This window comes from Simochromis diagramma, unplaced genomic scaffold (assembly GCF_900408965.1).
Source record: "Simochromis diagramma unplaced genomic scaffold, fSimDia1.1 OVJJ01000421.1, whole genome shotgun sequence".
Classification (NCBI taxonomy): Eukaryota; Metazoa; Chordata; class Actinopteri; order Cichliformes; family Cichlidae; genus Simochromis; species Simochromis diagramma.
In genome coordinates, this window is record NW_024387250.1 from 2,834,446 (window position 1) to 2,859,685 (window position 25,240).

At 39.7% G+C, this 25,240-nt stretch overlaps 1 protein-coding gene across 2 annotated transcripts; it reads left to right on the forward strand.

Moving 5' to 3' along the window:
- The first annotated feature begins 587 nt into the window (after positions 1 to 587).
- Positions 588 to 24,983, forward strand: col21a1 (collagen, type XXI, alpha 1). Of its 2 annotated transcripts, XM_040001822.1 has the most exons (29): positions 592 to 908; positions 4,965 to 5,092; positions 5,219 to 5,773; positions 5,948 to 6,113; positions 6,205 to 6,433; positions 7,503 to 7,673; positions 9,080 to 9,157; positions 10,279 to 10,353; positions 11,491 to 11,553; positions 11,974 to 12,027; positions 12,110 to 12,163; positions 12,254 to 12,307; positions 16,421 to 16,474; positions 16,565 to 16,618; positions 16,694 to 16,747; positions 17,120 to 17,173; positions 18,632 to 18,676; positions 18,770 to 18,823; positions 18,895 to 18,948; positions 19,960 to 20,013; positions 20,567 to 20,638; positions 20,949 to 20,984; positions 21,598 to 21,642; positions 22,051 to 22,083; positions 22,174 to 22,320; positions 22,427 to 22,481; positions 22,564 to 22,755; positions 22,834 to 22,911; positions 23,048 to 24,983. In XM_040001822.1, the coding sequence occupies exons 2-29, from the start codon at positions 4,996 to 4,998 to the stop codon at positions 23,233 to 23,235; spliced, it is 2,865 nt and encodes a 954-aa protein (XP_039857756.1). In that variant the 5' UTR covers positions 592 to 908; positions 4,965 to 4,995; the 3' UTR covers positions 23,236 to 24,983. The 2 variants fall into 2 exon arrangements, 1 of the variants encoding a protein (XP_039857756.1); XR_005691538.1 differs by lacking the exons at positions 22,834 to 22,911; positions 23,048 to 24,983 and having other exon boundaries at positions 588 to 908; positions 22,178 to 22,320; positions 22,564 to 22,626.
- Positions 24,984 to 25,240: the final 257 nt, after the last annotated feature.

The window sequence follows — 25,240 nt, forward strand, 5'->3', positions numbered from 1 at the left end:
TGATGCACTATTCTGTATTTTGCTCTCTGAGTTCCAGCCTTGCACAGATTTACTACTGTATGCATTTGTCTTCAAGGTAAAGTTTATAAACTGTGTTGTTCTGTACAGTGTGTCAGGCTTTTTGGAGCCTTCACAGAGCCTCTAGCTGCTGTTGTTAGTTGATGCAGAGCAGGCTGCCCCTGAGTACAAACATGATAAAACATGTTAGTGCGGATCAAAATGAAATCTGCCTGCTCTGCAGATAGCAGATTAAGTTGTGCATTTCTAATGACTTCCAGCTGTCTGTGCAGAGAAAAGCACTGCAGTAGCTTTTCACACCTTGTTCATTGCCGACTTGTATAACATGATCTGCTGCCCCATTGAGTGGTGAATTGGAGTGAGTAAGGGGGAATTCAAACAGGGGTAGTGCAAGGCATTGCTGAGCACTCTTGATCCTGGTGAGGGTACCATGGAAGAATACAATATGTGTGACTCAGTGCAGCAAAAGCTGTATGCTGCTTGTCCTGCAGAAAACTCCATGTTCTCTGGTTATGCCTTAAGCAACAATCCAAACCCTCAACACTTGGAAAGAAGTTCTGCTCATTACTATTATTTTCCCTTTGGACTGTTGGAGATGGGTTGTCTGGTTCACTATTTCATGCTCTCCTTATCTGCTTCTCTTTCCACCCATGGTAATTGAGGGTGGCTGCGGGCCAGTAAAAGTCCGGAGTGAGGGGGGCCGGTTTGAGAGGAAGAAGGACAGAAACAGAGGAGAGCTTCTAGAAAGGGCAGGCTTTCATTCAGCAGTGAAACATGTGCACTTCTCGCGAAATCCACTTTCTGTGAATCTGGGGCTGTGAACAGTATTGATCACTGGCTCTCAATGAGAGGATTAATGGGAATTCAGACAAGTGCTTGGACGCTTACTGGTAACTTTTGACTTCCTTTCTGTTTTTACTGACTTAAAGATGCTGTTGTGCTGTATAGGTTTTTTGTGTGCATAGCAAAACAACTGTTAGCTAATTTCAAAGTGTTTGTTCATGATCACTGACATTCACATGTTGACATGATTTTCAGTCTGCTGTGTGTTATAATGTGGTAACATTGCTCAGATTTGACTGCTTAGTACTTAGTGCTTTGGTGTACTAGACTTGTTGCAGTTGCATATTGAAGACATTAAATAAGTTATCAGTCCCTTGTTTATGAAACTATCCTAAAAGAATGAATGGGATTCATCTCAGGATTTTTTTTCCTGGCAATTTCTCCTCTCATAAAATGTTTTTTCTATCATATTTCTCAAATCTTTGCAAACATTCTGGATAATGCATCACTGCACTGCATGTATTGTACTCGTGCACTTTTTTTTTTTTTTTAACATATGTAAGAATTGCATGCATGTCAAGCACAGTCATCTTCATAAATAAGGAATGAACTCATTTAAAATGGAGATGTTTGCTGAAAAGCTATAGGACCTCTATGAGCTAACGTTTTACAACGCATTATTTAACTGTTTGGATTAGTTGAACAGATTTCCACGCAGAACAACTGATAGGGTTTGGCTTTCCCTTGTTGCTTGAAGAATTTGGCAGCAATAAATCCCCTCGATCTTGGCAAGTGCTGCACATGCTGAACAGCAGTTGTTGTTTCTGGAATGGAACAACTTCCTTTAGCCAAATTTGCAGCAGATAATTTTAACTTCAGCAATTCACGTGGAGTTAAAGTCTGCAGTTGCATTGCGCACACTACAGAAACAAGACAAATAGAAAAATGTGTTAATTTTCTCCCGTTGTGAGCTTAGTAATAAAAAGTGCTATCATGGTCACATTTCAAGTAAGGTGTGATTATTAAGCTTAAAATATGAGGTCTGATACTCTCATTAGTATCTGTGATGACTCAGTGTGTGTCGCCCACCCTGAACAAGTGAAATGTTATCTGGGGAAATGTGAGATATCATTTGTTCAGCAGCTTTCTGAACAGCATTTCCAGCTGGAGCTAAAGTGCTACTAAACTAAGCTTCACAAAAATTCTATTAAAGTGGAATAAAATGCAACAAACAACAGATTCAGCACAGAATGAGTGTTTTGTGGTAGCTATTTTAGACCTTTTAACTTAGTTTTATTTAATCCTCTGCATACCAGCTTCACTGTTGAGACCACCAAAAACAAAAGCTGGAGGTTAATAGCGTCTGTGCTGCCTCCAATAACACAAGAGATCAGTGCGCCAGTGGGATGATTACCTGCAACACGAGTGCACCTGTTAACTCTGCTACATTATGCATGAAGGATGATGGCACGTGCAACGTTGTTTTTTTTATCCCTCGATGAAGGATGACTCCCTTCATCATGACTACATGTGTCTGGTCACCATCCACAGCTGGAATTTGACTGTCTGATGGCGCAAATCATTTCCATGTGGCTCGAGCAGAGGTGTAGAAATACTCGGTTTGAGGAAAGTCAGTTGAGGGGAAAGTCATCCTGGCTGGACGCTGCCAGTGAGGGGGTTTTCCAGCAACCTCCTCCAGCTCTCTAGCGGGGGAAAAAAATTCTGAGGAAAACGGCTTGCACAACGATGGCAGCTTAACGCCTCCTTCAGCTGGTGTCACTTCCACGCTGACTTTACACAGTGGAAAAACTTAGTTATGTTAAAGAGTGTGACCGCTCTTTGCCCGCACAGGAATAAAAATACTCGTGAGGCCAGGGGTCATATCCTGCTCCGTGTGTTCGTTGACCTTCACATGTCACAATCAAAAGCTTCAAAAAGGTATATGGTCAGATTTTCCCATCAAATTCCTTCCACAAGGCCTGAGTCTTTTACTCCATGCGGCATATCTGGTCCTCATTTGTAACCGCTTCCTTTCAGCATGTCAGCAGTTTCTTTCTTTCACGTGTTGGGAACCACTGTAAAGGATGATTTAATACAAGAGCCAGAGAAGCAACACACAGTTGTATGTTGCACTCTCTAGTTCATTATGCTAAATATAAAAACAAAACTTTCATCGTTTTACGGTGTTGTTCATATATCTATTAGAATAAACATAATGATCACTGCACTGCAATATAATGCAACCGCATTAGTGCTTACTTGTAAAATATACTAAACAAAATACAGACATACATATATTTTTAGTATTAAGTACTGTTAAAAGACAAACTCTGCTTTGTGCACTTGCCTTGAAACTGCTTTATTTCAGTATCATTCAATGACATTGTTGTGCAGGTGGATAAGTAGAGGCTGGGAAGTGAGATCACGATGGAATTTGTCAATTAGTTAATAAATTGTCAGCACAAGTGAGGCTAATGTAACAGAGCCAGAAAAGTGATGAATAAGCCGAAGAGAGTTTAAAATAATATGGAAGAAAAACAAAAGTGATTAATCATAAGTGCAAAACACTTTAGCAGGCATCTCCCCAAACTTTCATTCTCTATGTTCATTTCTGCCAAAACTTTAAACATTTTGCCAGAGTGTACAATAACCTTACTCTTAAGAATGACCCACCTGACAACATAACTGCTGTACGTCTTTAGCAGCATGTGGCAGACACCGGTTAACATTTCTCCATGTGCTGATGGGAAAGAAGGAAGAGGAGGAGGGAAAGTGTGGGAGTGAAGCTTTTCTGGGCAGGCGTTCTGTATTTGGGCCAAGGGTGGGCAGAGATTGGCAAATGGCAGCAGATTTGAGGAAACAGCTGATAATCCCACAGGAAACACTGAGCACTGGTTTTCAGAGCAGTTGTGGTCAGAGGTCCAATGAATTGTTTACTTGGTGAAGCTGACAGAGCCATGTGAGGATGTGGTTGATGAGGCTCGAAGGGAAAATGCTTAGGTGTACTGAGGCGGCGGAGGCTGTGCGGTGAGATCGGAAAAATATTGTGCACCACATGAAGGAAGGATGCGAGGGAGATGTGAGGAGATTAGTGGTGCTTATTAGTAAATATGGAATTTCTGGATTCATGCAGGAATTGTGGCAGCATTGGAGCGAGGAAGTGAATGTAAGCAAATACAGTATAACAGGGTTTATACCTGATGGCACTACTGAGTAGTGCTGTCAACAGAGCATGATACCCTGGAGCTTTTCCTTTTGCGGTTTAGCACTCTAGGAAAAGCGTAGTGTGAAAACTTATCCTGCATTATGTCACAATTACATTACCTTATGTGTGGCTGATGCCAAAACTTTTTGGCTTAGGGTTAGTGTAACTTTAAGATACCACTAATAGCATTCTACTTTGAATTTAAAGCTGCTCCAACTAATATTTATTTTTAACGTGAAATAAATCAAGTACCCAACTTTAATGTGAAAATGTCACTTTCAAGGATGAATTATTAGCTGACTCTGCAGTATCTCAGCTCTTTGCATCTTTTTAAGGTCATTGTCTTTCTGTTTTTTTCCCTACACCTTTATTGTTTCAGTTCATTAGAAACACAGTGCGATATCTGCCGATCACCCCATCTGTCCTCTGCTTAACTTGGGCCTCAAGCTGACAACAAAGTTTACAGTATAGTTTCTAATAATGGACCAAGACAGCTTGACGAGACATTGATCTCTAGTAATATCTGTGGCGGAGACAGTTCTAAAAAAGAAAAAGCACAAGGGGATAAACATTAAATGCATAACTAGAGTATGAATCATTAATTCACGGAATTGCCATGACCTCAAAGCGTAAATGCTGCACAGTTGCTTCTAATTTGCATGTGTACACAAAGCTTAAATCATTCATCATCATTTTGAAAAACCTATTATGTGGCCAACATCCTTGTCATAACTTAAGGTATTGCACACCCTGTATAATCACCTACATGTGGTTTGGGGGTGAGCCAAAATAAATGTCAGCCAAGCATTTAATAATAACAATAATAACTGGGAAAACAATAGCCTGAGTCATTAACTTTTTTCAAGGCAAGAAATACACAGTGACCATGTCATAAATACATGCATTGTCCATTTGTTTTTCCGTGCTATACAAAGCATATTTTTCCCTTTTCCTGTAGGTGCAAATTTGGAACTAGTTACTGCTCCGTAATGGGTTACAAATCAACATCCATGCATTGTGTGTTAAGATGCCTGTGCTTCATGCTTCTCCATTTCTTTAGTGCGGCTCAAGATGAAGACCTAAGAAGTAAGAATGCTTCTGTCTTCATTTATCACATGTAACGCATTGCATATCTAGTAGCTGTTCAACTAAATATGATTTATTAAAACGTTTTTTTTGCATTGCTAATTGTGCACTTCTTGTCCACTTCAGGTTGTAGGACTGCACCATGTGATTTGGTCTTTATTCTAGATGGCTCGTGGAGTGTTGAAGATGTCAATTTTGAAATAGTGAAGCGATGGCTAGTCAACATAACGACGAGCTTCAATGTCGGGCAGAGGTTTACCCAGGTTGGAGTCGTCCAGTACAGCGACAGTCCCCATTTAGAAATACCTCTGGGGAAGCACTCCACCAACAGAGACCTCATCAAGGCGATGGAGTCCATTGAATACAGGGGGGGTAACACAAATACCGGGGCAGCTATTGAGTTTGCTACAGACAGACTATTTGGCCTCTCTGAGCGAGCGAGCGTTTCCAGAATTGCTGTTGTCCTCACAGATGGGAAGTCTCAAGATGAGGTTCTGAAAGCTGCTGAGGCAGCGAGGAAAAAAGGAGTAATCCTGTTTGCAATTGGTGTTGGTCCAGAGACAGAAAAGGATGAGCTGAAGGACATTGCAAACAAGCCATTTTCAACTTATGTCTTCTCTGTTGAGGACTACAAAGCTATTTCCAGGATCAGGCAGGTCATAAGACAGAAACTATGTGAAGGTAAGCAGCTGTTGATTGTTGTCTGTGTTTTTCTTCTCCAATATGATGATGTTAAATGTGTTCAGATGTTACTCTTGTGCTAGTAGTATAGTGTTTTTTTCTTAATATAATAAAGAACTCCATTTGTCATCCAGCCTCTTGTTCTGTCCTTTTTATTGCGTTTCTCTGTTACAGAGACTGTTTGTCCCGCCAGAATTCCTATAGATTCCCGTGACGAGAAGGGCTTTGATATCCTGTTACATTTAAATCTGGCAAAAAAAGCAAAGAACACTCAAGGGACGTTTTATGGCTCTAAGGCCTATCAGGTGACGTCTCGTGTTGACTTGAGTGAAGCTACACGGTAATTATGGATGCTTTTCTCTTTTCTTTATCATCTTTATGTATGACAAAGTATGACGCACTGACCATCTTCTATTTATTCTATTTTTCAGGAACCTTTTTCCTGATGGCCTGCCTCCTTCATATGTTTTCGTGGCCACATTGAGGTACAAAGGATCACTTGCAGAAGAGGAGTGGGACCTGTGGAGAGTACAGACACGAGATGGTAAACCTCAGATGGCGGTAACTTTAAACGGTTTTGACCACACCGTCATGTTCACAACAACCAGCAAGGCACCAAATGGGATTCAGACTGTTACTTTTTCACAACAGACAGCAAAGGTAGGTAACACTGTGTAAAGGCTGTATCCTCTGTTGTTTTGTAAGAGCTTTATTAAGTCAAAATAACTGTTGTGGTGTCATCAGTGTAAGTTCTCTTTGCCTTTCAAGACAGCTCCAGCTATTTCAGAGAACATGAGGATGTTTAAGAGGAAGACAGGCTAATTCAAAACAGATTTGCATTATGGGAAAAGAGGTAAAGCCCATTTAGAAGCCATACAAGTGGCTAAAAGTTGGGCTATCTCAGCTTCTAAGGGTTTCATTTGGACCATTCTGGTTCAATCTGTCTCTTGTACCTGTAATAGTTTTCTAGTTTTTACTGATGCTTTTAAGCTGTACTGGGTCATTTATCTTCTCTTCATGTTTTTGTACAACACAACAAAACAAACAGGTTAGAATGTACAATAAATGCGATTTCTTTTTCAGACAGAAATACAAAACATGATCCCCACCGGAGTTAAGTTATAAGTGCAATACATACATGAAATCTTCTTTCTCGCTGAAACACCTGATCAAAATGATGATCTTGGTTCTCACTTTTAGTTCACATCTCAAAACTGCCAGGCAGCAGTTTGCTGTTATTTGTTTATAAAACTGTGCACATCCTTAAAACTGAAGTGGAAAAATGTCCTAAATGAGTATTGTGGGATTGTATGGTAGCTATGACTGCCAAACAATCCTTATTAAAGTGTGTAAGGGTCAAAATCTAATCCTGATGCCAGCTTTGTATAGCTTTGAAGAAGATGAAACTGTTGCAAAGCAATGTACACAAAGTTTTATTTTAAGTTTACCTATTATGCTCTTCTTTATAGTTTGCCATATACTCACTCACTTGTTGTTCAAACCTTCTGTTTGTGAGGGGCAGCCAATGAGAAAAAGACTGTTTTCAGACAGTGAGGGGCTGTTTAAAGGCCCAAACTGTGAATCATGCAGAGCTAATCTTCTAGAGTCCAAGAAAGAAAGAAAAAACAACACAGATCTGGCAGTGAGCATAATAGGTTCACTTTTCACGTGTTTATCATCACACTAGGTTGTTTTAATGTGTCTCGTTTTTTTTCTATGATAAATGAAGCTGTTTGATGAGAAATGGCACCAGCTACGTCTGCTGGTCACCGAAGAGGATGTCACTCTTTATGTTGATGACTTGGAAATTGAAACCTTATCACTGGAGCCCCCTGTTGGCATTTTCATCAATGGAAAAACCCAAGTAGGAAAATATGTCAGAAAGGAAACAACAGTGCCAGTAAGTCTATGAGCATTTGTTTAATGAGTAGCTAAGCAAACTCAGTGCCGATATATGTTTTTAACTAGATCACACAATACCATGCAGTTTACTGCTACCTCCTAGGAGACATGTTTAACTCCGTGGGTGATAAATCCTTGGCAAAAATGAACCCTTTTGTTCACATGGTCTTATGAATCATTGTTTTATTTGTCTCAGTTGGCACAATTTGCACTAAAAATGTTGTATTAGTAGTGCTGTGTTGTAATTTGCTCCATAGATAGATATATGGAGGTCAGTTCTCAGTGAGGCAACAATAATCACACTGAAAAGAAGAATAGATGTTCTCTGCACTCTAGATGTTTTCATTCTTATTTTCAGTTTGATGGAACACAAACAGTTACATAAAGGAGCCCGAGGCCCATATGCATGATATAGATGTGCAGGTTTCTCATGTCACCGTTGTGCCGCAGTGTTAGTTAATGCAATAAGCATTAACATGCATAATGCATAAGCATTAACATGCTTATGCATGCATAAGCATGCATAAGCACCGCAGCAATTTCCTAATGTTGTAAACCTGCTCAACATTTGGCAATAAACCCCTTTCTGATTCTGATTCTGATTCTGAATAAGATTCACCAGAACTAAAACAAGACACGTGAAGAACTGGGAAGCATGAGAAAATCCTTTGTTTTGAAAGAATACCAACTTTTATTCATTCAACATTCCTGGGAATATATTCACATGAACCACAATATTAAACACAGTGAATGTTTTTCTATGTGCTTATCCATTGTCATAAGGACCATGAATTTCTGAGCTATTTAACAATCTCAGTCATGGTATTATTTCTGAATAAACACACTTGTAATTGAAAACACATTTTTGTTATTGAGCCTTTATAAACACAGAAAGATAAAACTAGCCAATTTACACTAACAATATAAGTAAAAATAGTCATCCAACTAGAAATTATATTATTATATTCAAACCTATTTAGGTTTAAAGTCAGTGCCATTATCAAAGCTATGTGTTGATCTGGGTTTTATTTTTTTTTAATGTAAATTATTATTATTATGCTCACATGGTAACTGAAGTGACGCAGTCCCTGGGACCTCCTGGAGACGTTTCACTACCAGCACAACAAACCAAATAACCAAATAATGGAAGAATAGCGTAACAACACTGCAGAGCATTTGTGCACACTGAGGGAGGTCTGGCAACATGTAGCAGCTCAGCAGCCAATCAGGGCACTTATTTTTCTTCAGCAGTTATACAATAGCTGTTACAATTCATTAGTGGCAAAGCACCGATAAAACTAAAATAAGTATCGCGTAATTGGCCACATATTACAATCTGTTTGTCCCCAATATCGGAAGTTTTGTTTCTAACAACAACCTCTTCCTTTAATTTTTTTTTCCCAGTTTGAAATTCAGAAACTTCGCATTTACTGTGACCCTGAGCAGAACAACCGGGAGACTGCTTGTGAAATACCTGGAGTTGTAAGTATATGAGTCTGCTTGGCCCAACACCTGTTTTTCCATCCAAAAGATAACGTACTTTCACCTACTTTTCACCTCTCCTAATTACATCTGCTTCTGCTCTGCAATGCGCCCCGTGATGGCGCAGCCAAAGATTTCATCCTCAGTTAACTCCACACCTCAGACTGTACAGTGATGCTTTCTTTCCTGTTATTTCATCAGTAGTCCGTTGCAGCGTTACAAGCGAAGGTGTAAGCTCAGCATATTAATTTTAAGACACATCTGTTCATGCGGAGAATAATTTGCTGGAGGAGGACCCGTGGCTCAGCTTCAGACATGTTGCACTATATTTTTTATTGCCTGCTGGCTCTAACTGTGTTTGCAAAGCAGTCGCCCGTTGTTGGCTTGGGATTTGCTACAACCGCAAAAGCCAGTGCCAAATAAATGTTTTTCATGTGAAGCTGTTGGATAAAAATATCAAAAGAGACAAGATGAGAAGCCTAAAATTACAAATGCTTTCCAAGTATCGCTACTTCTCTCCTCTCTCTGTGTGTGCTTTTCAGTGGTTTGTTTGGAATCTCCAGGATTGGTCATCAATTTTCTTTTGAATGGAGGCTCTCCGACACCTACATATCCAGTGTACATATGCAAGTAGGCTAGAGCTAAACATAGTGAAGCTGTTTATATCATGTTATCAACTCTATTTTACTATTTTTAGAATTCTTAAAAAATTTAATTAAAAATGACAAGAACAATTCATATGTAAGGATGTTATTTATTCATTTGCTCGACCACAGGGGATTGTAGGGTTTTTCACTTACGATGTAGAGCGCCTTGAAGTATTTGTTTGTAATTTGGTGCTATAGAAATAAAACTGAATTGAACTGAATTTTTAAAGCCTGTACTTGTCGTTCACCTTCTGATTTTTGAGAATGTGTTGTTTTTCTCTATTTCGCATCCTTTGAATATTATATCCCTCTCTCATGTTTTGCAGCTTTAAAGTGGTTTCAAGAAATCGTGATGCATATTTTCAGTTTTAATGAGAAAGACCAAATAACCCAAAGACTAAACCTTAATATCAGAGCTTTGCTGATTATGTTTAGTGTGTGGCTGTGATTTCTTGTTATGCTTGGTTATTACAGTGCTCTGATCGCGTTGAACCGACTCCAGAACCTTGTGTTTGTCCTCCTGGACCTCCCGGACAACCAGGAATGAAGGTCAGTTTTTTTTTTCTGTCTCTTTCCTCACAGTCTTTGCCTTTTGTCGTTTTGCTTTGCACACAGTATCTAACCATGAGATCGCTCAGACACCCTATTGCCCTGTTCATATTAAAAAAGAGCTGAATCTAGTCACAAGATCTTCCTTTGCCTGTGTGCCAACACTGCAGACACATTGACTTTGTTCCTGCTTTGGCATACATTGCTGCCTTGTCCAGCCCCTCAGTGTCCAGACAGCTCATTAAATATTTGCTTTAAGCTGTAGTGGACTGAAGAGATTAATTATCACAAAAGCAACTTTATCTTTAACAGTATGAATTTATGTGTAAACTCAGGAATGACAAACTGTATTAGGGCAGAACTCAAACCTTCCCTCTCTTATAGCTCAGCCTTAGTGAACTGTGTGCAGACATCCTGTAAACGACGAGCACACGTTGCACTTCACCAACAGATCAGATCCTACTAGCTTGTGAAAGCAGATTGTGTCAGAAACGGTGCTGAGTGGGAAGTTTTAGCACTTTAATCTCTTAAGCACACAGTTACCTGCTGAAAACTAACAGTATTATAATTTATGAATGCACCAAGTGGTCTTTTTTCTCCAGTGAGGCTTGCTATGGTGTGAAAAAGTTTGTCTTGTAAGGACATGTTCGGAGTATTGTACTTTTTTTTCTTAAACCAAACCAGACTGCTGTCAAAGATAAATACTGGTTGCAATGGAAAATTACCAAAGTGGGAAATAAAACCTACATGTTTGCCATTATTGATCACAGGGTATCAAAAAGCCCCGGTCATAAAAGCCGTTATACAAGGACCTCAGAGAGATATAAGATTGGCAAAAGACTCTCTTTGTTAATGTTTGTGTTTATAAGGTCACCGGTATGCTTTTATTACATTTACTAATAGATCCAAAATGCTGGGAACATTTCTGGCGTGCAGATGTTCTTTAAGACCCCACATGGTGCATCTTACATTAGATAAACAAGCTTGCTAAGCATTCTTTATAGATAAATTAAATCAACACTGTGAGAAAGTTTACTGTTACCGGAGGTGTGTTAAATGGATTACTTTACTGCTTTGAGACTGCATGATACAGTTTTAATCACACATGGTTGAATAACGTCATTCCACTTTCTTTAGGGAGAGCAAGGAAGCATTGGTATTCCTGGTCAGCCTGGTCCTCCTGGTGCTGATGGTAAGCCTGTGAGTACTACATAGTTCAATATACAAACATAATCACCAACAGCAGCATCCACAACAGCTTTTGAGAAAACCAGTTGAGTATCTGTGTCCAGTAGATCATAACGGTTTTCTTCTTATTCATTATATGTGGTCAGGACTGCTTCAGAATGTTAAAACACACTGGTAAATGTGCTTACTTTCTTAATTTTCCAGTGGTTAAATAAGAAACATCTTTGCTTATAGCAGCACTGGCAACATGGTGGTGATTTTGTGTGATGAAAACTATCCAAAAGTAAACCACATGTTCTACAGCATGATCAAAAACTCAGAAAAAGCATCTGCCCGCAGCCTAGAATCACCCAGAGAGCATGCACACAGTGGAGGGGATTCAGATGTTTAAACAAACGTGTGCATCTCTTGTCTTTTTTTTTTTATTTCAAGGGTATCCCTGGGCTTAGAGGAATTCCAGGTCTCCCAGGTTCGCCGGGAATTAAGGTAAATCAATAACCAGTGGATGAAAAGTCAGTGATAAGATAGTGTTGAAAATTTAAAGCTGCTTCATTTTCCTTGTTTTAAGGGGTCACGTGGACCAGATGGGTACAAAGGAGAGCAAGGGAGGCCCGGTGTTTCGGTAGGAAGGTCAAATAACACTTTGTGGCGTCACACATGATTTTTTGGTGACCGATAGACATTTTTTTTAAACACAAGTTTATTCTTTCAGGGTGAGAGGGGTATTCCTGGGTTACCGGGGCCACCTGGACAACCAGGCGAGAAGGTGCTGATGTTATTTATTATTTTCAGCTGTTGCCTCATTTCTATTCATTAATATAGTATCTAGATCCAGTTCCTTATATTTCTGTAGAAATCAAGCATGGAAACTCTGCTATAGCTGGAAGGAAAAAAAAGAACAAGAAACGATAGTTAAAAGTAGAAAAACACATTGAATTTTCAAGCTAAATCTTTTTTTTTTATGAGATCAAATGTAGGATTGAGAGGAAATCCCTGCTAGACACATCAACTTTGAACATTGTTGCATCAATCACTCCAGAAGCCATATGTTTTGAAGATAAAGCAGATCCATTGGGAGAGTAAAAAGTACAGCATCTATAGTGTGGAACAAGAGAGCAGAGAGAGCAGGAGGGTCATCGGAGACCTTTTAAATGTGTTCATATTTCCTGACTTTTGTACTGCCATTTCCTAGGAACGTTAAAAAAGAGAACCGGGGGTGCATCTTCTTTCCTCTTGGTGTCTTGTTCAGCCCGAGTTGCATCTTCTCCTTGCTTCTTAGTCTATAACTACAATATTTAAGGTAGGGGTCCTAGGACTGGGGTGGCTGTAGCTCAGGTGGCAGAGCAGGTCAGCCACTAATCAGAAGGTCGGTGGTTCGATCCCAGGCTGACTCCTGGCTGCATGCCAAATATCCTTGGGCAAGATACTAACCCCATGTTTGCCTACTGGTGGTGGTCAGAGGGCCCGGTGGCGCCTGTGTCTGGCAGCCTCGCCTCTGTCAGTGCGCCCCAGGGCAGCTGTGGCTACAATGTAGCTTGCTATTGCCTGTGTGTGAATGTGTATGTGACTGGGTGAATGACTGAATGTAGTGTAAAAGCGCTTTGGGGTCCTATGGACTAGAAAAGCGCTATACAAATGCAGGCCATTTACCATAGGACTGGATTACAAGAAGTGCGGTTAATATTTAGTTGTGATCTGATCTTTAGTTGTGATCTGAGAAACCAAACTAACAAAACTGATCACGCCTTGACAGAGGACTATATGTGTCACATGGATCTCAGTTAGGAATAAACCTCATAATTCTGGAAAAAATAAAAGTGACTAGCAACCTGCCCAGGGTTTATCCTGCCTCTCATCCCATGACCGCTGGGAAAAGCACTTTCTGACCTATGACCCTTATTTGGACAAGTGATTTTCAGAAATGGATGAATGGAATCTCTAAGCCTTAGATGACAACAAAACCAAGTTATGGAATCAAGACTTACCCACAATAAGTGGTGCATCAGCTAAAAAACAGCTTCCACTGTTTAGTCACACAAATAGAAAATTATGCATGTTGTTATATGATAGGATACATCATATGTACGCTGAAATGTGCCAGCCACCACAACAGGTCCAAATGAAAAAATTGAGAAAATTTAAATTTTATCCAGCAACAAGAAAGTCTGAAAATCTTCCTTGGAAAGACATTTTTTCGTAGAAATGAACCGTCAATTAAAAGCAAGCGAAGCCTAAGTGATCCAGCATTTTTTGCTTATTCGATAACCGAAACAGCAACAACAGACACAGCAGAGTCCCTTTTATGTTCATCTGAACAGCATTTTGTGTTTAGCATTACTTTAAAGTTCAGTAAGTTAATGCAGCTGCTGCAAACTGCATCATTTCTGTCATATCATCAGTCATCAGTGGGACCACAGGGGCCCCCTGCTATTTGGCTGAAGGGGAGAACAATTCAAGCACTTAGTGTTGGTCTAAAAACTTCTCTCAGCTGGCTGCTGACACTTCTCTGCACCTGGAGTAAATCCTCCTGTGCCATCTGTCCCGGACACATGTGTCCAGGATGTATCACATAAGGTTTTTACAAGCTGCTGGACGGTCTTCTCGATAAGCAGACACTACACTATTAAGGACCAGGTGAATTTATTTATTTATTTATTTTATCCCATTTCCAGCGCTCTTTTGAAATCCCATAATTGGACCTCTACTTGTGTTACATTCTTCTGGCAGACAGTGACTTACAAGAAGTGAATTTTAACCTAAGTGGAGCAAAAGCTAAATATCATCCAAATGTGGGAGTACCTCTTTTATAAACAGAGCTCTAAAAGATTTTTGTGTTACGTAATTGGTTTGGTTTGGTTTGGTTTGGTTTGTTAGGTTGCTTGCAGGACTCTTAAAGATATGCATGAAGATTTTACCAGAAATAGGGTCTGCCCAGATTATAAGTAATAAGGGGTTTGGAGTCAATCTAAATATGAGTCTAGATCCAGGAACTTTTGGAAGAATTCTTTACCATTACGAGAAATGCAGAGAGACATTGTCTCAGTATCACAAACTAGTCCAGATCCAGATATCTTTCTGGATCCAGGGATTTAATTCATGGATGGTGTGGAGGGAATTTTTCAACCTTGGCAGAGGCATGCAGTCTTGGATTGCTCTTGTTGAGTAAGAGGTAGCAGAGGTAGTCTGAAAAAGTGTTTTTTAGTCTCCGTCAGAAGATGGACAGAGGCTTTTCTGCCCGGACTTCACTGAAGGACATTCCACACACATTGTGAGGCCAAAACAGTGAAAAGAGCATTATTGGACTACATGCATGAAATCCTCCTAGCTGTGGGAGAAAGAATAAATATTATATCATAAATTATAACCATTTGGCAATCAGCTTTAAATAGTCTAAATGAAACTATCAAACCAAATTTCCCTTCATGTCTGGGTCAAAAGGCGTTTCCTCTCAGCTATTGTTCTGTTTCCAATGCAGAACAATAGCTGAAAAACCTTTCTTAGCAAGGACCTACGAAAGCTTTTCTTTAGGTTCCTCCCTTTGCAGAATAAACTGTTTTCTTTGGATACAAACATGTTTCAATCTGCCTTTTCAAACTATTCCCATATAGTAAGACCACCAAGGGTGCAATCTTTTTTTCCTGGCATAGGATGTAGAGAACAGAAACATGAGATGTCTGCCAAATTAAGCCAGGAGAACATAATTCAAGGTTATGTTTGTGTATTTGCAGTCTGTGGTAGTTGTTCATGGCCACAGTCATTCATCACCCTTCAATGAACAATTTGTTGCTAATTATGTGGGCATCCAGCCTGTGATATTGATCTCTGTAGTTTATTAACACTGTAACTACAATGGTGGCATTCATTTCAGCAGAAATCAATGAAAACCGCACCCCTGCTTCGAAAGTAAACACACCTGTTAGCATGAGCCCCATAGCAAAAGCTTTCTGCAAGTCACTGGTCAGTCAGCTTATAGTGCAGTCTCCAAGACTGTCCTTCTTTTAAGCTCTGTGTTGTCATATAGGTTGGCACATCTTAGCATTTACAAGTAAAACAAAACCCTATTTATCAAAACTCACTGCAGCGTGAAGACCAACAACAAGCTTTCATAAATGCTTCTTTAATCCCTCTGCCATAGCTCATTTGATATCCATTGCAAACAAGATTACAGTATTATAGCCAGGGAGATTTCAGATGTGTTTTTTGAGACAGTTGAGTATGAGCATGCTACTGGGTCATGTTTATTAAGTGAACAACAAATGGAGCTGAGACAGAAAGAGAGAAACGTCTACACTTTTCCAACGGTGTTTTTTGCATTCAGCATATTTTTGCAAACAGAATCTCAATAAAAATGTCGCCCACCAAAGTCACTGAGTCAGCCAGTAACAAATGTCATCTTGGTATTGCACTATACAGAAATGTGTTCCTTCTTGAGGCCATTAGCATAGTTTTGAATGCAGAAAAACAAGTGATGTAATTCCCCGTTTGTTCCAAAATTAGGCTTTTTTCCTTCTGAGTATGTGATAATCCAGTGACGCATTGTTCCCTTAACTTGGCAACGCATAACAGAAACTTTACTAATGTCTCGTTTTGGGTCAACAAGTGCAAATTTAAAAATATCCAATGATGCAATACAACATGCCACTCCCTGAAGTTTCAGTCTAAATAGTTACGTTCACTGTTTATCTAGGCAACAGAAAAGACCACTGCTGCTGCATATTTGTGACAGAGCAGACTTTACTATGAAGTTCTCTGTCTACATTATGGGCCTCAGATTAACAAAAAGTTGTTTGCTTTTCCATCAATGTATATCACAAACAACTCTGATACTCTGGAGCAGATGTTGATACACGGCTGTCTGAAGGTGAAAATCTTTCCTTAGGGTGCACAAGGGACCCCGGGAGCAGCAGGGTTACCAGGAAAAACTGGACAAGTGGTACGTGTGCACACAATCCTGAAAGTAGTTCAGAGGTGTAAACATGAAATATGCATGCTTTAACTGGCTGATTGTCTGCTCTACTTTCAGGGAGAAAAAGGAAGTATAGGACCTCTTGGGCCACAAGGTCCTCTGGGAGAACCTGTATGTATAAAAAACTGAGAATCGACTCACAGCCCATCATTATTGTGTATATAATAAAATTTTCTGTGATTTCAGGGTCTACCTGGGAGAGATGGAAAGAGTGGATTTCCAGGAAGACCAGGTCAAAAGGTCTGTTTGTTCTGACAGTGTAGTATGTTACAAAACTCATTCAGGGATTAGGGGAATAATAGAGACACGAGGTTGGATGAGTGCACACACTCCTAAAAGACTTAGTTGTTCCCCTATGTTGTGCTGTTGACGTTTGGCAACCATGGAAATCGAATCATGCATAACCAAGTGTCGCTCTTGTCCTTTTCCAATTCCCAGCTTTTGTAAACATCGAGCATGCAGTTCACATTTTAAATAGATGTCGACTGACTGACTCAAATTGACTAAAATGTCGGGCACTGTGATTGAGCTGGCATCTAGGTATCGGAATTGAGGGCTTCTAACTATAAATTTTGATGAAATTAAATGTCAGTTTTTTTCAAATGTATTAAGGGAGAAGCTGGAGCCAGTGGTATTCCTGGTACTGACGGAAGGGAAGGCCATCCTGTAAGTCATAAACACACACATAGACAGTGCTGATCAAAGGTTTGGTATTTTCCAGGTTGTTTAAGCTGCTGCTATTGTCTTGCAACTTTAATTGGAGTCCTAGACATTGAAGACTTGCATGAATATCATATTGTTTTTTAGATTTTAACTTTTAAGCAAAGCATTCTGAACCAGAAGTGCAGAACACTGTGACTGTAGTACATTACATAATGGTTTACAAATGTTCTAGCATGAAATAATAGCAGAAACATACAAAGAGAAGAGTAAAGTAGGCCACTGCAAGAGCCGATTTCACGGATCATGCAGGTTTGCACGTATAATGTTTTTTAGTGTATGAAGACTGCAGTGTTAACACAGTGTCAGTGCGAAGACTACCCCTGACAGGCAGTAAATTAGGGGTATTTCCCCTGTAGTTCATCCCAGGATAACCCTGTTATGTAACAAACAGACTCACGCAGTGAAAGTAACTCATCGGGGGAATGCTGTGACGCTCTGGCAAATCTGTTTTAGGAAGAAAGTCTTTCAACTGGGCAGCCACCCCACTGATTATGATTATAAGCCTCGTCCAAACGTTTGCAATGGGTCTGCAAAAGATGACTCAGTTGCTCCACAAGGCTGTAAGCCATTTTCCCCCATCAGAACAATAGTGCTAGCAACGTATCCAAGGAGGCAGGATTAGAACTGTGCTTCCTCAAGTTAAAACAAGATGCAGTTCTTCTTTGTAGGTCCCAACAAGGGGATTTCTTCACGTGTTGGAGAGGACTGTGTGTTCATGGCAACACTATATACTCTCTCACTGCCTTCCTATCCCATCAGTCCTCTATGCACACTGAAACATCAGTGTAAGGCAGCATCTGAAAGCATTTATTTAAGAAAAGATAACCGAAACACAAAAAAGTATAGTAATTGCTGCATGCTGACCTTAAAAAACTTTCAGTGCATTAAACCATTCACTTAAAAATTATTGCATTTATCTGCAAATACAGTGTATTTAACTGAGGTTCAGCTGAGGCACATAGGGTTTTTCCAGGGATCTATGTGGTTTAGTTTAAAGAACAAACTTAAATTGCAGGAAATAGTTTGATTTGGGGGTGATTACATTTACTAAATTGTTACTCACAAGAATTTAGCCTCAAAAAAAGCCTCAAGCTACTTTACTCTGCTTCTCATGTAAACTAACCAACCACATCTGGGAAGCATAACATTTTGGTAGGCATTTCTCCATCCACAAGGACTAGATATTGTTTTTTTATGGAGAGAAAATAACAACAATTGCTACTGACACAATGAAATGATCATTTCACAACAATGGTAAGGCATAAAGTCAAACGATGCCTTCGAAATTTTATTAAAAAAATGCCATTTCTGTTTCTTACGATGCAAATCTGTAGCACTGATAGTCATATTGTCTTCTTTGCATTATTAAATATACTAACTGGAACACCACGTTGCTCTTAGGGTATGCCTGGATTGCCTGGAAATGCAGGCCTGGATGGACAAAAGGTAAGAGCTCCTAATGTATGTGCAAAGCAAACTCAACAATGGTTTTGCTTTATTAATTATGACTATATTTGACTGATAAGATTCTCATTAAAGGGAGAAGTTGGTGAGCCTGGACCCAGGGGCTTTAAAGGATTGACTGGACCACCTGTAAGTTAATAGCTGTTCTTGTTTATGTTTGATCTGAAGAGTTAGCAACACAGTTTTGCCCTCTTTTGCAGGGTGAAATGGGATTACCTGGTGAACCAGGTTTGCAAGGACCGATCGGACTGAAGGTAATGATTTACACCTGTTAGAACATCATGTTTGAGCTTCTTCAAACAGCTGTGATGAAAAAAAGAATGAACTTAGTAGAAATAATGGCTGACTTTGATCTTACCAACAGACATTTAATACAGGATAAACTATGAGGTTAACGTGAGTTTATCCCCCTATAGCCCTCGGGCTGTGAATGCACTAGTTAAAAGTGCGACACAGAGAAATCAATAACTTAAGATTAATCCACATTAGTCCATGCTTGCATTAGTGAGCAGCAAGCTCAAGCTTGATTGAAACTGTCTCCAATTACAATGCAGTGCAGCTGCCTCCAAGTACAGCAGATCAGTATGGCATGATGTCATGCATCAGTATATATATTGTCCAGCCGATACTAAATGAATTGCAGCACATGATCACATTAGTTTGGATAATGTTGAATCTTTGATGCTTTCTAAGCTTTGAGGAAAAACAAGAAAAAGTACTTGGCCGGCAGCATTGCATGTTTTGTTTGGTCCCTGTTTTGCTATAATACACTTTAGAACAAGTAACGATCTTCTGGCCTCTCCAGTGGAGCTAAATTAAGCAATGATCAGGACCTAGTGCTTTCGTCAGTGGAATTTTAGTGGAAATGTAAGCAGTCTGGGCTTGTCTGGTCTGGACACGCTGTCTCCTAATCATTTTTCATTAGCTGATCTGCTTTTAACAAGCCAATGCGTATTGGTAAATGGCACACAAGTGAAAACGTAGTTTATGGACATGCAGGCACTACTTTGATTTTATGGCTGAACTTCAGACTGCAATTACAGAGGCTTGTTCAGCTGGAAAAGAAAGCACCGACTAGACACAATTAAACTTCAAACTGCACAATCCCAAAACCTCATGAAAGTATGCTCAAACTATGGCATGTGTCACTGAAAATGAATTATGATAAGAAAGCAAAAATATCAGCCACATAATAGGATGCGGTTTGGATGCTATCTCATTGTATTCTTTCTGCAATCTAAAATGTGTTTTATCTCTTAATTAAGGGGAATATGGGTGAAAGAGGAAGTCCGGGCATAAAAGGCACACCGGGGCTTGCGGTATGTTACCATTTAAATATGAACCAGATGAGCAAGTTCTTTTGGAAGCTGATAATTAATGCAGTATATAAATCAAAACCACAGTACACACTGATTAGCCACAACATTAACTACAAACCACACTGACAGGTAAAATACATTATTTTCCTTTATTTAAAATGGAATGTTCTAGTGGGAAACATTTGGCATTTAAACTTTGATGCATACTACATACCTAAACGGTGTTACAGACCACAAAGGCAGACAATGCACCCTGCCACACCACAAACACTGATCAGGAACTGCAAAAAGAAAATGACAAACTCCTATAGAAACTCCTCAGCTGCAAAACCCATTGAATACCACCATATGACCCCACAGAGGCCCCACTCATTGATCCAGAAGCCCTACAACCCTAAGCTAGACCCTACAGGACACCCTGACAGGTCCTATGCCAGTGTTCTGAAGGGTCTGGTTATGATGTTCTGGCTGAACAGCATCTTTCTTAAATAACAGTTATTTCTTTTGTTTGCTTCCATTTTTAACTACTGGGTTTAACTGCATGCTTTTAAAGGGCAGTGCAGGGCAACCAGGAAGTCCAGGTCAACCAGGGCACCCAGGCATGCCAGGAATGAAGGGAAGCAAGGTATTTCCATGATCTGTTTTTGTTGATATCACCAGAATTTTGACATCTAGTCAGAAATTCAAAGTATTCTCTTGATTCCAGGAAATTTAAGTCCATGGTCTGCAGAAATAGCAGTTATAAAAATGACTGCACACTCATATCAATTAGCCGTAAATCACAATCAGTTTTGTAGGTAATATTTGTAATTTGTACAGAGACGCTACAAAAAGTGTGGTGCTAGTTTTCTTTTTGTGATATGCACAGACTTTAGTGTGTCTAACTTTAAAAGCATGTTATAAAATGAAACTCTGTGCCTTTGTTGTTTTCACAGGGACAGAGGGGGAATCCAGGTGAAAGGGGCGACATGGTAAGATTCAAGACAAAATTATATTGCACTCAGCACAAGTTAAGCAGATCAAATAATGGTTAGAAAATTGAGAACACAACCTTTGTTTTAAATTAGCGCAACATCACTTTTGGGTGTTGGATTAAGATTTGCTTCTGTCCAAAAACAGCAATTACAGCGAAACTGTGGAACCTCAAATCAAAAGTCTATTCCAGGCTTGTGTCTGCTGTCTGGAAGGATGAGCCTCTCCTGATGGAAGGTTTTTTGGACATAGAATTCATAATAGTTCAGTCTACTAATATACTTACAAATCATTATTATCACATCTTGTATCTGGATTTGGAAGCTTTCACCTCAGCTTTACTTGCTTTTTTGGAGGTTTCTCTGATCTGGGATGTAAACAACATGTTTTTTTAAATTTAAGCAAGGCTAATGAGAATGAAATGGCTACACTGAACTACATTAAAACTCAATACTACTATAAATATGTGTCATTCTTCCTGTTTTAAGTGGAATTTTTCATGGACAGCACCATCTACAGTACTTTGCATATAAAGCATTGGCTGAAGTCTGAAACCTGATTTTATGTGGTTTTTTTTATAATCTAATGTTGACCTAATGATTTCCACACCAGGGGATGAAAGGTGAAAAAGGAGAGCAGGGGCGGCCAGGGGGTGTGGTGAGTTAATTTTGAAAGGCTTTGTTGCATCATAACTGTTTCTGGTAGAAATGCATAGTTTAGCATCACTGATTCATGGCCCAGTCCACCAAAATACTTACTTACCCGGGTATTGAGATTTAACTAAATTTGGACAAGAAAAGTAGTAGATTATATTTTTTTTCAGTACCTCCAAAAATCTGATTATCTGTCTATATTTTGGAGTTTGATGCCTACTATTCTAGTTTTTTGTTTGTTTGTTTGTTTGTTTGTTTGTTTTTGGGGGGGGGGGGGGGGGGGCATAATCCTAAACACACAAATGCTAATAAGTGGTACGTAGTGAGAATGATAATAATAAATGTCAATTACAGTGCTTTTCAGAATGTTTTATCATCTTTTTAAATTATTTATCATTACTTTGATTGACAGGGATCACCTGGTCCAATGGGTCTGAAAGGAGAGGTATGTCAAGCTCAATAAAGCAATTACCTTACCTCAGTGTAACATGAATAATAACTAGTATTACTAATAATGGGGTGGTATCCTTGCCAGAAAGGGACAGCAGGGGATCTGGGGCAGAGAGGTCAAGAAGGTCAAGTTGGACGACCCGGACAGCCAGGTCAGTCAGGCCAACCAGGCCCCCGAGGGTTGCGGGGAGATATGGGCCCTCCTGGCCCACCTGGACCCGAAGGAAGATATGTACGTGTGCCTTATACTGTACTAACAACTTGTTTGTAATAGGTTTTTTGTAATCGTGTTATGTATAACTTAGTGGTTGATCGTGGTCTATCACTTTATATTGCAGTTAAGTGCAATGTCAGACAATCACATTCGGCAGATATGCAGAGAGCTTCTTCAGGGTATGTATCATTTTAAACTACCTGCTGAACATTTTTTATGTATTTTCTCCAAATGAAACTATCTCATTATCAATCCTTCCAGCTGAGTTGCCTCTATTGATACTGAACAATCAGCAGAGTAGCTGTACCAGGTGTCAAAGTCAGCCTGGATCTCCTGGCCCACCAGGTCCAATGGGGCCCCAGGGACTCAGAGGTCTTCCTGGGCTTAGTGGTTCCAGGGGACTGCCAGGCCACCCTGGTCGGCCGGGGTATCCTGGGATTAATGGTCTCAAAGGTAAAATAAAGGTCAAGTTAGTCGCATATCCTAAAACTTTCTGCACAATCTCTCTAACAAGGACACTTGTGTTTGCAGGAGAACCAGGTTTCAAAGGGGAGAAGGGGAGCCCTGGTCGGGTCATGATTGGAGACCATGGGCCTCCTGGACCTCCAGGTAAAGAACATCACAGATTTATTTGTCATTCATTTGATAAGGTCATGTAAAAGTGCAGAAGCACTTTTAGTGGATATCTGGTATTTAGCTTTCAGCTGTGTTCCATTGTGGTTGCTTGTTATTTATATCTCCACAGGTCCAATGGGTCCGGAGGGACATGGTAAACCAGGTACTCCAGGTAAACCTGGGCCCCCTGGTCAAAATGGCCCAGAGGGTAAAAGTGGTAATCCTGGCATCCCTGGTGAGCCTGGTGTGTGCGATCCATCCATGTGCTATGGAGGCATGATGAGGCGGGATTCTTACAGCAAAGGCCCAAACTATTGACATAAGGCAGCATCACTGCAGGCACCAGTATAAAGCTGATGCAGAACAGATATTCTCAGGAAGATCTCACCATTACAGTTCCTCTCTGACATGGAAACAAAACGTACCTCTTCTGACACCGTTTATGTGACACCTTTTATGCATCCCAGTTTCTTTGATGGTATTTTGTATTATTAGTCATATGGCTTTGAACATTCTTTGAAAATTTAATGGTGTTAAGAGGATTAATGATTGGCTCCAGTGAATACCTCTTATCCAAGCACCTTGTATGAGGTATCAAATGTGCCAGCCATGTAACGCACAGTACTCACTGCATTTAAGATTACTACGCATAGACTCATGCACACCATCTATGAACACACTACAGCTAACAGTTTGATGGATATCTGGGTTTGTGTATAGGTAGGAAATGTAAGTGCAGTGCCTGTTGTATTAGGTGCAGCATACCAAACGCCAGCAAACATAAAGGTCTAACCAAGATTTTATTGCATATCAAGAGAGCTTATTATGGTTTTCCAAAACAATCTTACCAAATCTTCTGCTTTGCTGACAAAAAACATACACATGTTTACTGTTTGAGCCTTATATTTAATCTTGATGAAGAGATGAATTTATAATTAGAACTAATGAGAACACCTTTGAGTCTGAGGTGTTTGTCAATCCTGCTGTTGTCTGAAGCTCTTGGCATTTAGTAAGCTCAGAGGAAGGACCCATTTTGAGCCATGCCATCATTTACTTTGAATGAGATTTATGGCATGCACTGCATTAACATCAACTAATTACATGCACACCTACTTCAAAACGTGAGGTGTAGATTGTATGTGCAGATTATACATACAGTCAATTATGTTGAACATTATTTACATGCAACCTTTCGATTCTTGTGAACACCACACCTAAATAAACCCACCATTTCCAGTGTGACACCTATGAGTATAAGGCCTATGTGTACATTGTGAGTCTGTGCAAATTGTTTGTGAATGCTAAATGAATGGTGATTGTTTGGTCACATCTTAATATGGCGTTACTAAAGCGTTTTACTGCAGTTGGCTGACATATTTGACTCCTAATAATCTTGAAGTTTGTACTGTAAGTCCCTGTGGCTGGTACACTTTCTTATATTGCCCCCTTGTGTTCCTTCACTGCATGTTGCGTTATAAGATTTTACTGCACATAGGGCAGGTGCCACATGTTCCACTAAAAAACAGAACAACAAAAATCAACACACATACACACACATGAAAAAACAATGATGATTTGTGAATTGATTCGTGATGAATTATCACAGAAATTAACACGTTTCAGCGCAAAACTGTGACTTTGATTGCCTCTCGCTGAGTACTCACTCCTGGAAGCTCGAATTCATAAAGCATTCTGACTTTTGTGCGTGAACATTTTTTACAAAACACATCACCCCGGTTACCCTCCTACTGCAATACTTCTCCATTCATTGCCATGTCTTATTTGTTCTATATTTAGGATGTAAAATATATATATATAAAAAATGTGCCATCTATGAACACACCAACACTTTAGTTTCACATTTTAATCCATTTATGTTCCCCCAGCTTACCTTTCATTACTGTAGCAGGTATTTTTTTTTTATTTATAAGAGAGGCACATCACATTTCAGCAGTGACCTTTCTTAAACATCTTTTGTAATGTTATTATTTGGTGTGAAGGTATGACTTTTGCCATTTTTATTTTCTTTTTTAAAAACTAGAATTAAAAAAAAATCTTTTAAAGGATTTGTGAACTTTTTTGGCTTTTGCTGTCCTGTCTCTGAACTTTACGCGTTTATTTCTGCTCTCCTATCACATCACTGATCTCATCTTTCACATGGAATCGTGGGTGTGGTTTGCACTTGGGAATTTCCACTCAAAGTGAAGCACCAAAAGGGGATTAAGTACGGTGATGGGTTTGGAAGAAAAAAGAGGAGAGAGATCATCGCGTGGCTCGTCGAATTAGGACACTGCTTTAGGAAACTTGGATGAGCGCAGCTTCA